This window comes from Triticum urartu, chromosome 6A, assembly GCF_056163025.1.
Source record: "Triticum urartu cultivar PI428250 chromosome 6A, HENAU_Tu73, whole genome shotgun sequence".
Lineage (NCBI taxonomy): Eukaryota > Viridiplantae > Streptophyta > Magnoliopsida > Poales > Poaceae > Triticum > Triticum urartu.
The window spans coordinates 593,791,899-593,807,822 of record NC_141878.1 but is presented as its reverse complement, the minus strand read 5'-3'; the positions used below and the strand labels follow the sequence as shown (position 1 = coordinate 593,807,822).

General features: G+C 43.6%; 2 protein-coding genes and 1 pseudogene across 2 annotated transcripts; 2 read left to right on the top strand and 1 right to left on the bottom strand.

Moving 5' to 3' along the window:
• Window positions 1–2,492: 2,492 nt before the first annotated feature.
• On the top strand, window positions 2,493–5,009 carry LOC125529035 (G-type lectin S-receptor-like serine/threonine-protein kinase SD2-5; annotated as a pseudogene).
• Window positions 5,010–7,486: 2,477 nt separating this feature from the next.
• On the top strand, window positions 7,487–10,670 carry LOC125529036 (G-type lectin S-receptor-like serine/threonine-protein kinase SD2-5). The gene is made up of 2 exons (XM_087529152.1): window positions 7,487–7,792; window positions 7,973–10,670. The coding sequence occupies exon 2, from the start codon at window positions 7,988–7,990 to the stop codon at window positions 10,439–10,441; it is 2,454 nt and encodes an 817-aa protein (XP_087385278.1). The 5' UTR covers window positions 7,487–7,792; window positions 7,973–7,987; the 3' UTR covers window positions 10,442–10,670.
• A 359-nt stretch (window positions 10,671–11,029) lies between these two features.
• Window positions 11,030–14,839, bottom strand: LOC125529039 (protein FAR-RED IMPAIRED RESPONSE 1). The gene is made up of 7 exons (XM_087529153.1): window positions 14,710–14,839; window positions 14,536–14,613; window positions 13,506–13,764; window positions 12,790–13,402; window positions 12,243–12,700; window positions 11,864–12,151; window positions 11,030–11,756 (listed from the first exon to the last, which is right to left on the bottom strand). Exons 2-7 carry the CDS (start codon window positions 14,604–14,606, stop codon window positions 11,445–11,447), a joined length of 2,001 nt encoding a protein of 666 aa, XP_087385279.1. The 5' UTR covers window positions 14,607–14,613; window positions 14,710–14,839; the 3' UTR covers window positions 11,030–11,444.
• Between the last annotated feature and the right edge of the window lie 1,085 nt (window positions 14,840–15,924).

Genomic DNA, 15,924 nt, shown 5'->3' with positions numbered 1-15,924 from the left:
TTTGCCTTTTCTATTTAATAAGATGGCCGTATGCATCGTTCTGATGCAGAGGCCGGAGAGCCCCCCCTTTTCGAAAAAAAACAGACTACTCCCTCCGTCCAGGTAGCCAACGCCAGCAAGGCCATCTTTTTTCCGGCGATCACATCCTCCGTTGGTGGATTAGTATCATCAGATGCGACCTTGTGATTTTGTTTGTACTATCCTACCTAGCTCGTCCCCAGTTTCGTGGTGGCTTCGCATAAGCCAAGAATCAACTGATTATTCTTGATTATAGACTCTAGTTCCGTCCGACCAGAGCATGAGTCCTGCCAAACTCCTCTCCTTCCTGTTCCTGGTACTTACAACTGCGGCGGCATTTCTATCCATGGCGCGGTGGCCCTTGAACTATCCCACCATCCAACATGGTCAACGATGCTAAAGTGCACTTCGGTGATACTTCAACCCTGCACCCCATTCTCCTTGGTTTGAGGGGGGTGGCGAATCATATTTGAGGGATTTTAAACTTTTCGATAGATCTGCTAGCTGGTGATTATTTCCACAAAATAAAACAAAATCTCCTCAAATATGACTTTTGAGGGATCTGCTAGAGATGCTCTAAGCTATGTATCATCAGCCATCAGGCTTGGACCACGTACAGCATATAGAAGCATATATACTTCATATTTCCACAAGTTTTTTCTTCAGTTGAATACTTTGCAAGGAGAACTTGCTACAGAAACATTTTGTTCTGTTGCTGCATTAACAGCTAGCGACTTCTCAAAGAAAAAATTAAGAGCTACGAAGCGTTTCAAATTAAGCAACATATATTTGCCTTCAAACTTTACTCTGAGTGACTGATGTGGTGATGCCATATAACAGGCATGCTCCTCTCAACCCCTCTGAATAATTTTGCAAGTGCTGCACCCATCATGCATCCAAACCTAACAAGAATGAGTGGTAGACCAAATGACTAACCCACTGAGTTTCAAATATAAAATGATTGTTAAGGAGTATTAGTATTGGTCTAGGAGTCCTTATTAGTCTATGTTTAGTTTCCTTGCACCTCAAGTCATGTGTAATATATATATGCCTCTTGGGCCTTCAATAAAGATAAGTTGCTTTCCTAACATGGTATTAGAGCCTAGGTTTAGGTCTCCGGACGCCGCAACTCGTCCTTGCGATCCACTATTTTTTTTCTCGATCGATCTGTTTTTCTTTGGATCGATCTCGTCTTCCATGGCACCACCAGCCCCGCGATCCGCCTGGCGCCTTGACTGCTCGCCCAGCTGCTTCGGCGTGGGCACCTCGTGGGCCGCTACCTGCCCCTGGATCGATGGCGGCTGCCTCAGATCGGGACCATCGCCTCCTGTGCGCTCGGCTGGGGCGCTCGGCTGGAAGGACCTCCAGGCTCCAGGAAGGCTCCGCTCCACGTGCAGGCCCGCCCGTACAGCTCCAGCAGCCTGCGTGTTGCTCTCCTGCAGCTGCAGGCTTCTGTCCGCACACGTTTGCCTGCAGCTGGATCTCATCTTGGCCAACGCTGCTGCTTCCTGTCGACCGCGTGTGCCCCTGCTGGCTGGCTGCTGCTCTGCTCCCGCACGTCCATCTGCGTGCTGCTGTTGTTCCGCTGCCCTTTGCTGCTCTACTCAACTGATGCGTTCTGCTAGCCTACTTGCTAGTTGATGCGTTCCTGCTAGCCTATTTGCTAGCTGCCGCTGCTGATCTTTTAGTCATTGCATTAGTCTGGCATGTGCTTTTTCTATATTTTTCGCTGCGTCCACCAAATTCGTTGATATTTTGTGTTTTCTCATGTCATGTGAGTCCATCATACCTATGTCTGTCAGCCTTTTTCTGGTCATTGTCCTCTCTATAGGATTTCTGTGGCCTCTCTTTGCATTGTTGATCTAAGCCCATTCCCTTGCCGCCGAGCTTCTTTCGCCGTTGGTTTTCATGGGCCATGATTCTTTAAGCAATGCTTTATTCTCTCGATAGACCATCTTCTTTTGACAACCCATCTTCTCTTGATACTTCTATTGTATCTTCTATTGGTGCGGTGTCTTCCTCTGATGTGCCATCTCTTCGTTATCCCCTTTGGCGACTCGACAGGTTTTGAAGACTCTTCATGCTACGACGACACTCTCAAGACACGGATTTGGATTATCATTTTTTTTTAGTATTACACTTCTTCAAATGCAATGCTATTGCATACGCTTTGCATTTGAGGGGGGGTGTTAAGGAGTATTAGTATTGGTCTAGGAGTCCTTATTAGTCTATGTTTAGTTTCCTTGCACCTCAAGTCATGTGTAATATATATATGCCTCTTGGGCCTTCAATAAAGATAAGTTGCTTTCCTAACAATGATGACCAACCCACTGAGACTTGTTGACAACGTACACTCCACGCTCCAGAGCAAATACGCTGACGCTTTGGGACTAGTCACCCAGACCATCCTATCTCTAAAAATCTAATCCCAAGTCCCTCGGCAAGGCCGGCCATCGCTCTGGCGAGATCACATCTTCTTTGTTATTACTTGCTGGGTTCTTCCTTGTGCTAAGTGAATTTTCTTAATTAATTACAGTTTCCACCATGGGTCCTGCAATTCTCTTCTTCCTCGGGCTTGCAGCTACAGCACCATCGTTAATCTTGGCGCACAAACCTTGGGGGGCTATTCCATGGCCAAACCCTCAACAATTTGGATCAACAACGATGTTTTCTTTGAAAGTCGCAACCGCTACAGCTGTGACATCGTCGCCATAGCACAATCACAAGCTCACTCTGGCATTGCATCTTATATTGCTGCAGGGTTCTTTTGTGTCTCCTCTTCCATGTTCCCATGCAAGGAGTTCCTCTTTGCGGTATCCATTGCGGCGCCCATCGACACTGTCAGCAGCATTCATAATTCGCAAATAGTTTGGTCAGCGAATCAGGCTTGCCCTGTCGGGGAGAATGCCACCCTTGAGTTTACCTCAGGTGGAAATTTGGTCCTATGTGATGCTGACGGTAGCTACGTCTGGTCAAGCAATAGCTCCGACCGATCTGTAGCTCGCATGGTGTTAACCAAGTTTGGCAATCTGGTGTTGCTTAATCACATGAATGCAATTGTGTGGCAATCATTTGATCATCCTACAGATACATTGGTCCTCGGACAGTCGCTTGCCAAAGGTATGAGGCTCACAGCAAACACTTCTGCAACAAATACTATCTCGAGAGAGAATCAGTTATATATCACTGTACTCCCAGATGGATTATATGCTTATGTTGGATCCACGCCACCACAACTCTACTTTTCATATATTTATTCGTCTCTGGTTGACCACATGAAAGAAAATGATCTAGAGAAGGTTACATTCATGAATGGAAACCTCAGCATGTCAAATATGAATGATAGTATCTCATTGCCAGAAGCAAAATCCACCCAGTACTTGAGATTAGATCCAGATGGACACATGAGGTTGTATGAGTATGAATTGTATGATGAGAAATGGACTGTCATGCATGATGTAATGCGAATCAATGATTGTGCTTACCCAACAGTTTGTGGGGAATATGGTATATGTCCTAGGGGGCAATGTGGTTGTCCCGTTGATAATAATTCAAGTTCAAGGTACTTTAAGCTGCTGGATGAATGGAAGCCAAACCTTGGTTGTGCACCGATAACTCCAATATCTTGTCAAGAAATAGAACACCATCAATTATTGACCATTCCGAACATTTCTTACTTCGATCAAAACCCCACAGTTGTGAATGCAACAAGCGTCGATGACTGTAAGCAAGCCTGCTTGAAGAACTGCTCATGCATGGCCGTTCTGTTCAGAGAAGGAGAATGTGTTTGGGTAACGAAGGTCTTCTCCTTGCAATCAATACAACCTACAAATTTTCTTTACAACTCCTCAGCTTACCTCAAGGTGCAGCTTAGCCCCTCGAGGGAAAACAAAATGAAGGCGTTGTTAAGTGCTACACTTGGTGCTATTACTGCTCTAATATTAATTTTCATTATTGTCACTCTTTACCTACAAAGGAGGAAGCATGAAGACAAAGACGAGGAATTTGATTTCAGTCAATTGCCTGGAATGCCAACGAGGTTTTCTCTTGATACACTGAGTGAATGCACAGAAGGATTCAATAAGAAACTTGGAGAAGGTGGGTTTGGGTCGGTTTTTGAAGGGAAATTAGGTGAAATAAGAGTTGCAGTGAAACGTTTGGAAGGTGCTAGACAAGGAAAGAAAGAATTCTTGGCAGAGGTCGGGACTATTGGCAACATCGAACACATCAATCTTGTCAACCTGATTGGGTTTTGTGTTGAGAAGTCTGAGAGGCTTCTGGTTTATGAATATATGTCAAGAGGCTCGCTTGATAGGTGGATTTTTTATTCCCATAACAACGCCCCTCTTGATTGGTCAACTCGGTGTAGGATAATTATGGATATTGCCAAAGGCCTATGCTATCTTCATGAGCAGTGCAGGTGAAAAATTGCTCATTTGGACATCAAGCCACAAAATATTCTCTTGGATGAAAACTTCAATGCCAAAGTCGCTGATTTTGGACTGTGTAAGTTAATAAATAGGGACCAAAGCAAGGTAGTGACTGTGATGAGAGGAACACCTGGATATCTAGCACCCGAATGGTTGACGTCGCGGATCACTGAAAAAGTTGATGTCTACAGCTTTGGAGTTGTCATCATGGAAATAGTAAGTGGAAGAAAAATTATTGACAACTCTCAACCCGAGGAGGACGTTCAGCTTATAAATCTATTGCGAGAAAAGGCTCAAAATGAGCAATTGATTGATTTGATTGATAAGCATAGTGGTGATATGGTTTCATACCAGGAGGAAGTGGTTCAAATGATGAAGCTCGCAATATGGTGCCTGCAACATGATAGCATTCAAAGGCCATCAATGTCACTCGTAATTAAGGTATTGGAAGGTACTATTAGCATTGAAACTTTCGATGCAGATTCACTCTTGTTTGTTCAAGATAATCCATCAACATACTCAATTCCATCTCAAGCATCGATATTATCTGGCCCAAGGTGAAATAAGTGGATAACGAGGAGAAGAAATTCAAAGTATATATATGCAGTTTTGCTTTTGTATCCTATCCTATTTGTACTATGGAATTACATTTGAAATGGCACCAAAAGGACTTTTGAGGCAATATATATCATTGATTGTTTGGTGAGCTTGTACCTCATGGTATTGTACCTTCAAAAATGAAAAATTGGCTATCCTTCATGAACAATTATATGGCGGTTCATTCTTGATCAGGCTTGTTCGATGTACGAGAACATCGAGCCTTACTCAGGCAACCCCTCCTACAGCTACCATATGATATTGTGGGGGTGGTATAACATCTAGTAGACTAGTACATGAACGAAGCGGCACAACAACTAATTATAATATAATAATAAATGAAAAGTAATTAAGTAAATGGTTGGTTTCATTTACTGAAAGTCGCGTCAATGTTGATCACAATTACGAATAGTAAAGAGATAGTTTTAATTCATCAAGGACTAACTTGCATTTGACAAGGCCAAGGGAAGAACCTCGTTACTCATCAGTTTTATTTATAGGAAATATGGAACCTTTATTGACTCTTTGCAAAAGTATCAAGTTGATATTCCACAAAAGAGTTCATTAGTTATAAGATGGCTTCAGGCAATCCTAGTGGCGTGTATCTGTAGTTGTATCTAGGTGTGTGTATACAGCTCTTTCGACGGCTTTTATTGTTGATCACGTGTCGTACTTATGGCAATGTAAACTAGAATAACTCGCGAACTGCTGACCAATTTGTATCATACATGAGCACATTACAGAACGAATTCCTAGATGGTCGGATTGTAATTGCATATGGGATTTCAGTAAATGATGTGTATAAACTGTGGAGGAGAAGAAACTAGACACTTCACTTAGTTCACTGGACATGTACATGACCGAACTGGAAAAAAAACTGAGATTATGACCCCTTCACGATGAAAAAAAGCTCGCTGTGCTAAGATACTTCTTAACTGAATAGACATGAGGATAAACAAACACTCCATGTACACTCAAATATGCATGTAAAACAACAGAACAGGGTTGACACTCCTCTTACCTGAACCATGTATCTTATTAGATGTAACCAAGCATTTCATTTCCCCTGCGTTATTGGCAGCTCTCTACTAATCCATCGATGAGCCGAAGTAAGCAAAATCCATTATACCCTTCATATTGCAGAATTTAATCTATCCACCTGCATATACATGCAGGTTTACAAACATCAAGAGATAACATCAATCAATTGATGCAAAAGCGAGTTGCAGAAATCACAGAACGCCAGACTAAACTCAGTGGCACCATTTATGGTGGAGTTGGATTAGCGTGGCAGGGTCGGCATCTCAGGAACCACCAGCAGGCGCGGCAGCCTAGCAAGCAGAGCACCCGGGGCACCCGCAGTCTCGGTGACAGCTTGAATTTAGGCACGGGCGATCGAGCAGTTCCTCCCTTTTTCCCATGCTCTTGCCCGGCCCCTTTCTGCCGGTGAGGGATCGTCAGAGCATTCCATTAATGTGACGACGGCTGCTATGGCTGGATTTGTAACGAACAATAACACATGGGGTCTTAGATTTGTGTTTGGGTCAATGCTACCGAACAAATCTAAGGGCTCAAAGTACTTCACAGAAATTTTATAGAATTTCGGACAGACTTCAGAATTCAGTTATCCGTGAAGCAAATTATCATGTGTGAACTATAGATACTGTGTTTTGAAGTGTACCATGTGTGGGCTATATATGTGTGATGTAAATGTTTGAACAAAGAATGTTCAGCTTTTATAATTTCAGAATCTATTCTTCGGATACGGTCCAGAGAGCCAACAATTCCGCTAATTAAATTGAACATTTTAGGATCTACATTGATTCGGTCAATCCTGTAAGTGGGCCATGTTTCATAATGCATGACAATGCACTCCACCTTCTGAGTGGCAACAAGCAAAGGTCGATGCACTCAACATGTGGGTGATATTTAATCATGAAAATACCCATAACTAATTTGGCCAATTGGCCAACAAAAAAAAACAATCCTAAAGCGAATTCTCTCATGCGTCAATCAAACTATCGTCGCACACGAATTCCCTAGCCATCCTGTACCCATGTGGTTGCCAACGTCAGGTCCAAAATTGCTAAATAAAAAGTAATCACAAGCACTTTCCAAATTAAACACATCTAACAATTTTTTTCACTGCTAAAAAAACCTCACAGGTTCTTAGGCGGCTTTATCAAATCCGTCTTTGACGAAAATATCTAGGAGATACCATATTATGGAGACAAGTCCACGGTAACCATCAGGACAAGTAAGGACAACTTGCTACTACAAGCATATGCACTTTGTTGTTTTGCTGCATTGAGAGCTAGCGATGCCTCTCTAATTAACCAAAAAAATATGTCTTTAAACTTTACGCATTTGTGACTGATGCCATATAACAGGCATGTTCCACTCAACCCCTATGAATACTTTTGGGAAATGCAGCACCCATCATGCTTCCAAGCCTAACAACAATAAACATAAACCAAATGACCAACCCACTGAGCTTAAAAAACAAAAATAAGAATGACCAACCCACTGAGACTTGCTGACGACGTACACTCCATGGTCCTAGCATGGAGATTGGACGGGCGCAAGCACACATCCACTCACTGAGTGGCGTTTTGGGACTTGCTAGCCAGACCACCCTACCACTGAAAATCCCATCCCAAAACAACTCCAAGTCCCTCGGTGAGGCCGGCCGGTCATCTCGTTTGGTGATCACATCTTCTCCATCGATTGCGGCTCAATATCATCAGGTGTGACGAACGTGCCATCTTGCTTCTACTCTACAAGCTCATCTCAAGATTATTGCTACCTTTCCCCTTGTGCTAACTGATTCTTCTTCTTTTTTTGCGGGGAAGCTAACTAATTCTTCTTAATTGAGCTTATTGTTGCCTTGCTCCTCATTCTAACTGATTCTTCTTAATTAATTACAGTTTACGTGAAGCAGCATGGGTCCTGTCATTCTCTTCTTACTGTTGGCGGCAGCTGCAACACCTTTGCTCTTGGTAGCGCCGACCTTTAGTGATGATTTCCCAGCCAAACCGTCAACAGTTTGGATCAACAACAATGTTTACTTTCAAAACGTCGACCCCCGTATCATCACTGGTTTAATACCTGTCCCAGGCCACAACCCTGAAGCTTACATTGGTGCAGGGTTTTTATGTGTCTCCTCAAGATCCATGTGCGATGAGTTTCTCTTTGCGGTATTCATTTACCCCTTCCGCGTTGACAATCCGCAGGTAGTCTGGTCTGCCAACCGGGCTTGCCCTGTCAGGGAGAACGCCACCCTTACGTTTACAAGAGATGGGAACTTGGTCCTTCATGATGCTGATGGTAGCCATGTTTGGTCCAGCAACAGCTCGGGCCGATCAGTAGTTGGCATAATGCTCACTGAGATCGGCAATCTGGTGTTGTTTGATCATAGGAATGCAACCGTGTGGCAGTCATTTGATCATCCTACAGACACATTGATCGTTGGGCAATCACTCGAGGAAGGTATGAGGCTCACAGCAAATACCTCTCCAACAAATTGGACTGAAAATCAGTTCTATATCACTGTATGCGTGGATGGATTATATGCTTTTGTTGAATCCACACCACCACAGTGCTACTTTTCAGATCTCATGGGGCAAAACAAGACAGGAAATGATCCAACAAGGGTTACATTCATGACTGGAAGTCTTACCATCTTTGGGAAGCCAGGCATGCCAGATACTGAGAGTTATATGCCATTATTGCCAGCAACTGACTCCATCAAGTACATGAGATTAGAGTCCAATGGACACTTGAGGCTGTATACTTGGTCTGGTACAGAATGGAATGTGTTTGATGTACTAGGGTCCCTTTGGATGGACGATTGTGATTACCCAACAGTCTGTGGGGAGTACGGCATATGCACAGAGGGGCAATGCGTTTGTCCACTTGAGAATAATTCTAGTACAAGCTACTTCAAGCTGGTGGATGAACGTAAGCCAAACCTTGGCTGCAGACCATTAACTCCAATATCTTGTCAACAAAGACAACAACATCAGCTATTGTCCCTCCCTAATGTTTCTTACTTTGATAAGAACTACATGGTTGTGAATTCAACAAGCATCGAGGAGTGTAAGCAAGCATGCTTGGAGAACTGCTCCTGCATGGCCGTTTTGTTCACAGCTAGAGAATGTGTGTGGGTGACGAAGGTCTTCTCCTTGCGATCAATACAGTCTGAAGTTGTTGGTTACAACTCTTCTGCTTACCTCAAGGTGCAGCTTAGCCCCTCTAACGAAAACAAAAAGAAGGTGCATCTTAACCCCTCTAGTGAAAACAAAAAGGTCATATTAGGTGCTACAGTTGGAGCCGTTACTACACTCGTGTTGCTTGTCATTGTTGTCACTCTTTTCCTACGAAGGAGGAAGTATGAAGAGAAAGATGAATTTGATTTTGATCAATTGCCTGGAATGTTGGCAAGGTTTTCTTTTAAAAAGTTGAGCGAATGCACTGAAGGATTCAGTAAGAAGCTCGGAGACGGCGGGTTTGGGTCAGTTTTTCAAGGGGAATTAGGTGAAGACAAAGTTGCAGTGAAACGTTTGGAAGGTGCTAGACAAGGAAAGAAAGAATTCTTAGCAGAGGTCGAGACAATTGGCAGCATAGAACACATCAATCTTGTCAGGTTGATTGGGTTTTGCGCTGAGAAGTCTGAGAGGCTTCTGGTGTATGAATATATGTCAAGAGGCTCACTTGATAGGTGGATCTATTACCGCCATAACAATGCCCCTCTTGATTGGTGCACCCGGTCGAGGATCATTCTGGATATTGCCAAAGGTCTATGCTATCTTCATGAGGAGTGCAGGCATATAATTGCTCATTTGGACATCAAACCACAAAATATTCTCTTGGATGACAACTTCAATGCTAAAGTGGCTGATTTTGGACTTTGTAAGTTAATAAATAGGGATCAAAGCAAGGTAGTGACTATGATGAGAGGAACACCTGGATATCTGGCACCTGAATGGTTAACTTCGCGAATCACTGAAAAAGTTGATGTCTACAGCTTTGGAGTTGTTCTCATGGAAATAGTAAGTGGAAGAAAAAATATTGACACCTCTCAGCCCGAGGAGGATGTTCAGCTTATAAATCTATTACGAGAAAAGGCTCAAAACAATCATTTGAGTGATCTGATTGACAAGCACGGTGAGGACATGGTCTCACACCAAGAGGAAGTGATTCAAATGTTGAAGCTCGCAATATGGTGTCTGCAACAAGACAGCATTCAAAGGCCTTCAATGTCAACTGTGATCAAAGCATTGGAAGGTGCGATTAGCATACAAACTTTCGATGCAAATTCAGTCATGTCTGTTCAAGATAATCCATCCACATATTCAGTTACATCCCAGACATCGATGCTATCTGGCCCAAGGTGAGAGTGAGACACGTGGGAAATGAGCAGAAGAAATAACTCATGCAGTTTGGCTTTTTTATAATATCATGTTTGTACTTTTCAGCCAACATGTATATATATTTGATTGTTCAATGAAGTTTTACCTGATGGCCGTGCATCTGAGGCTGAAAACCCAGTTCTGCTCCTTGACAGTTTGTTCTTCACTGGGCCAGGAGAGACAAACTTTTGACATGGGGTACCAAGGCTCTACTAATTCTAGTAGAAAAAAATTACAATAGATCAGGACTCAAAATAGATGCATCGGCAAAAGCAAGAAAATTTGATTAGGTCTCAGGACGGTACATTGACCCTTACTAACACAACCCCTCCTCTATTGTTAACCATATGATACAATGGGATGGTGCAACATCTAAATGATGAAGGAAAATAGATGGTTCTGTAATTTTTCTAAGCATGGAAGGGGCTGTTTGCAAGACCATTCAGTTGTTTATGAAGGTGCAACTTTATGAGTCTATTTTCTTTCGGTATCCAGGAGGTAGTAGTAATAGAAAGCTCAAGTAGTCTATCTTGTCATACATAGGAAGAATGATATAAATAAAACACACTCAAATAAACTTCATTAACAGCGAGCAGAACTGAGGCAACTGTTCTTCAGAAGAAAAAATACAAATTGTGATACCCCTAATTTTTTCCACTATAGATGATTGAACTGAAAACAGATATGTCCCCCCATCACCACTTACGCTCTCTACAGACATAATGAAGCTCCTTAACTGAATCTAGCGTATCTCAAATAGACAACGAGGATAAAACCCAGTGTCGGTGAAGTCATACCAGATGCACGCACGCGCCCACGCGCCCATCCCCACACCCTCACGCGCACACACACACGCGCGATAAAAGTCAGTTGACATGTCTGAACAAGCTGTGGGATCCAAACTACATATCTAGAAACCCTGGCTTGGTCTCCTTCCACGCCCTGCCAAGCATTGCAGAGGCCTCGGACGACATCCAGGAGTAAGCAATCAACGCTTCCTCCTCCTTGACTTCCGTGATGCCGGCTTGGCGCGGCCGGGTGGGGGTGCTGCCTCTGCCGCGGCCATGCCTCGCTCCATTCTGTCGAGGCCGCTCATGAGGACCTCATAGTACCGTTCATCCTTACAGGCGCGGCGCGCTAGGCCAAAGAGCATATCATGCAGCACGGAGTGCCTGCACTGCTGGCACGTGTCATCCTGTGGTTCACCGCGGCAGTGCATCTGGCACTGCAGCGGCTTGGTTGTCCAGCGTGGCATGACGTGTAGCCTTGGTATCTCACGCACCCCCAAGTGGATCATCACCTAAAACAAATTGCAGTCTAAAGATCTTGCAGGGTGTATGTACATATGGCAGCTAAGGATGCAAGATCAGAATTCTTCAGTAGCAATGGATGGAAGATAACTGTTACCTTGACGGCATGGCAGCAGAGCATCCCCGTGTGCTCAAATTGCTTGCACACGCACATGAACACCTCACCGTCTTCTCTAACTTTGACCTCATATTCCACCCTAGACCATTTCTCCCTGGTTTCACTGCTGGGATGCCGTGCTAAGTACTTCAGGTTGGGGATGACTGCCTCCACCATGTAAGATTCAGATTCGTGTATGGCTTGCACAAACAGTTCGTAAACCGGTCTTGTGTACACCTCGCTGGCGTGCTTCTCGATTGGCAGATTTGTTTTCAGAACAATCTCATCCTGCACGAAAGCAATAATTCGCCGTAGCTTAGTCTTAGCTCATCAAGAACACATCACAAAAAATCTGTTAATTTCCTGAAGTTAAGCTTACCATAGTAGTCGGCTTATCCTCAAACCCATAGTCCGGTTCTTGATCGGACCGCAGTTCCACGTACTGTTTGACGAAAAGCTCCATTGAGCAATCCCGTGGAACATGTTGTTTCAGTAAGTGTTTCGCGCTCTCGCTCTTTTGTGTGCTAGTCAGTGTAGCACAGAATGTGTCACTGAAGTATGCCTTAACCCACTTATGCCGAACCTCATAGATCTCCTGCAGAAATGGGTGGTTCTCCAATCCATGCTTCTCTAGCAGCATCTCCCATGCTCTCTCAAACTCATCAGTCGTTAGCGTGTCGGTCAGAATTCTGTGGAGCTCCACCCGGAATCTACTACTTTTGGTGTAATGAAAACCGAGGTACTCCTTTGCCCTTCCAAGGACATGCCACTTGAACCATCTGTGTGTGGTGGATGGCAGTACCTCCAACACAGCTTCCTCAATTGCCTCGCAGCGATCTACAGAATTTTAAGCAAAACAAGTTAGATGGCTGCGCTGCAGAAAAATACTATTGGGTAGGGAAAAGCGTGTACAGAAGTAATCTTACCGGTCAGTATAGTTTGGGGGTGTTTCCCACCCATTAATTGGAAGAACTGACTCAACACCCATTTGAAGCTCTCCGTTTTCTCGTTTATCATCAGCACCCCACCAAGCACTATGGTCTCGAAGTAGTTGTTGACTCCAACAAAAAGGCCGAACGGCATTCCATACACGTCCGATCTGTAGGTTGTGTCGAAGATAATCACATCACCAAAGTATTGGTACTGAACGCTCTGGCCACTGGTCCAGAGTAGTGGCCTTACTCTACAGTTACTATCAACCTGCAAGCCAGAATACTCAAATGTTGGATCCTTTGCTTTGATCCTAGCAAAGGTTTCCACGGTCTTTCTGAGATCCTCAGACAGCAGATCCTTTGCTTCATTATCAGCAATGTGTGGCACATTGTTTTCCCTTAGTTGGCGAATCAAGTCCCTTGTGTTCTTGTCGATACTGTTGTGAGACTGCCAGGATGACCTCTGCGCACACGTCTTAGAAAGTGGATGGTTATGCCCAACTTGATGTTCGCATACACACCATCCACCGTCTCTGGATCTCAGAAAAAGAATCGACACCGTGCATTCACACCGACGGAATGAATTGCTGTCCTTGCTTGGTTTCCCCTGTAGAATATAACATTTTTCCGAGCATTGGTACTGGGTTGAGATCAGCAACACAAAAATCAGAAGTACTACCTTGACCACAAAGGGGGGATGAATGCCATACCTCACATGCGCAAACAAATTGCTGTATGCATTTAGTTCCATGAGAATCCACACTACTCGGTCCATAGGTGACTCCGAATCCAGATTCCCAGGAATAAATGTTGTAGAATTCATAGGCCTCATCAAGAGAAACAAAGAGAGTCCCCACGGTTGGATTGACCACGGCCTCAGTTTCCCTCTGCTCGAACCCTGCAATTGCCTTCTCCAGTGCGCTGACACGACACACAGAAGCAGATCCATGTTCATCTCCCAGCCGTTCCCTACAAAAATTGTGCATAGATCAGCAGTAAGTTGATGAATGGGAGTACAATTTCCTAACTTTGCACCAGCCGGCACACAACAGAACATCATCTAAAGATAATGACATTGAAAAAGTACTGAAGGTCTGAAGCATCCATATATTTCACGTATCTGAATTCCAATATCCGGCAACACAGCCAGGCTATGAATGTTTCTTTGCCTATCTATATGCATAGAATGCTCACAAAGTGGGAAGCATCAAATGAGTGCAAATGACAAGACTGAGATATGTACTGCAAGGTCAAGAATGGGTTCTTAATTAGCACCAGCCTGTCGATAATGAAACAAACCTAATATATCCACGATTGGGCTGTGAATTTCAATCAATAGGAGTAGAGTACTGAGTACATGCTCTGGACTGGGATTGTAGCGTCTGTGCAGATGGATCGATGCATTTAGCTGTCACAGGAAATGGATCTGTTCATAATGATCTACCACAGAATTGGAACATACAAAAGCAGAGAGCCTGACTGAACTTGTTTGGGCGAAAATCACAGGCAGCTAACTACTCGCAACCACCTAAAACCCTAACCCCCAAATCCTTGTGGATTAACTAGTCAAGGATTCCTACATCCAGGGATAAATTAATTATTAATCCGCATGCCCTGTTCCATGGAGTTAGGTCGCAGTCATCCAGATCCAGCCAACCTCCGCGGTCCCTGACAGAGACGGAAACACCCAGAAGAAAAGTGAACAGCATACAGCGCTAGCGCGACGGCGAGGTTGAGTACCTAGGACGAGTGGCGGCGGCGGCGGCGCCATGGGCGTCCGGGTGCGGCATCTCCGAATCCTTCTCCGTCATCTCGACCCTGTACCAACGAAACGAAACGAAACGCTTGCGGTTAAGTAGTAGTTCCCGGGCCGGACCGGAGCGGCGAAGTTGAACAAGGAAGTGGCAGGCTGACCTCGGCTGCTCCTTCCCCGGCGGCGACAACTCCGGGGGCCGTCTCTGTCGCCCGCGGCTGTTGGGATGTACAGTACGGCGCAGGAAGAAGAATGTTAGTTTTTTTCCCGCAAAAAAAAGAATTACCCTTTTTTTTTTCTTTATCACCCTTTGCACCACGTAGACCGTAGACTGCCAATTTTGTTTTATAGTCACTTATTACTCCCTCTGTTTCATCAAAATATAAGACGAATTACACTCTTGATTGATAAGGTCAAATATTTCGATGCTTGATCAAGTTTGTAGCAAAATCAATACTGATTTCACTTTGACCAACACATGCTGTATACAGTATTGTGAAAATCATGTCGATTTGGATGATTTAATCTGGAAGATCTCATCAAAACCAAGGCAACGGTGAAAATACATTGTTCTTTCGAGGCTCCATTTGAGCATAGTGTCTTTTTGAGGTTTCATGATTTGGTTTCATAATTTGGTTTTTGTGAGCTGGTACCATTTATCTTGAAGTTAGCCAACTCCAACCAATAATACATTTTTTTGAAAAACCCCTTCCATATGTTAATTAATCAAAAATGTTCGTACAATCATCCGTTGCAGCTTTTCCTGCACAAGGCAAATTAATAAAATAAACTTCGCAATCTCATGTGCCATCCTACTGGCCTTCCTGTTAATCTTGGACAGCTTAAAATTTGTCAGCGTCTTAGAGACACTCACCGCTTCCTTCTTAAGATCAACAAGGGGGGACTTGTCAAACTTATCATTTCCAAGAAAAGAAAACCACAAAAGAACAATTAGTTTTCAAGGTGATGGGCTTGTGGACCTTCATCAACACTATTGCAGGCCGTATATAATCCCATAAGGAAAGTGATAACTTCTACCTACGTAGGGCAGTTGTTGTAACATCCCAAATCTTCAATTTGCAATGTTATACATTAGATCATTATTGCATATCATGCTTTATTTGCATTTTGGTTTGATTCTAGAAATTCTACGCAACTTAAGGACCTGCAGAGAGAGTTGGGGATTTGATTATTTTCATATTCGAGTTTTTCTTGAATTTTGAAAAGAGGATCGTTTGGTTTTAATTATTTTCTCTTTGAATATTTCTATTATGAAAATAAAAGAGAGAGGATAAAATGACTTCCTCAAAATAAAGAAATATCGGAGATTTAATGTTAAAACCAAATAAGATTTTTATTCGGAGTTTCATCGCTCT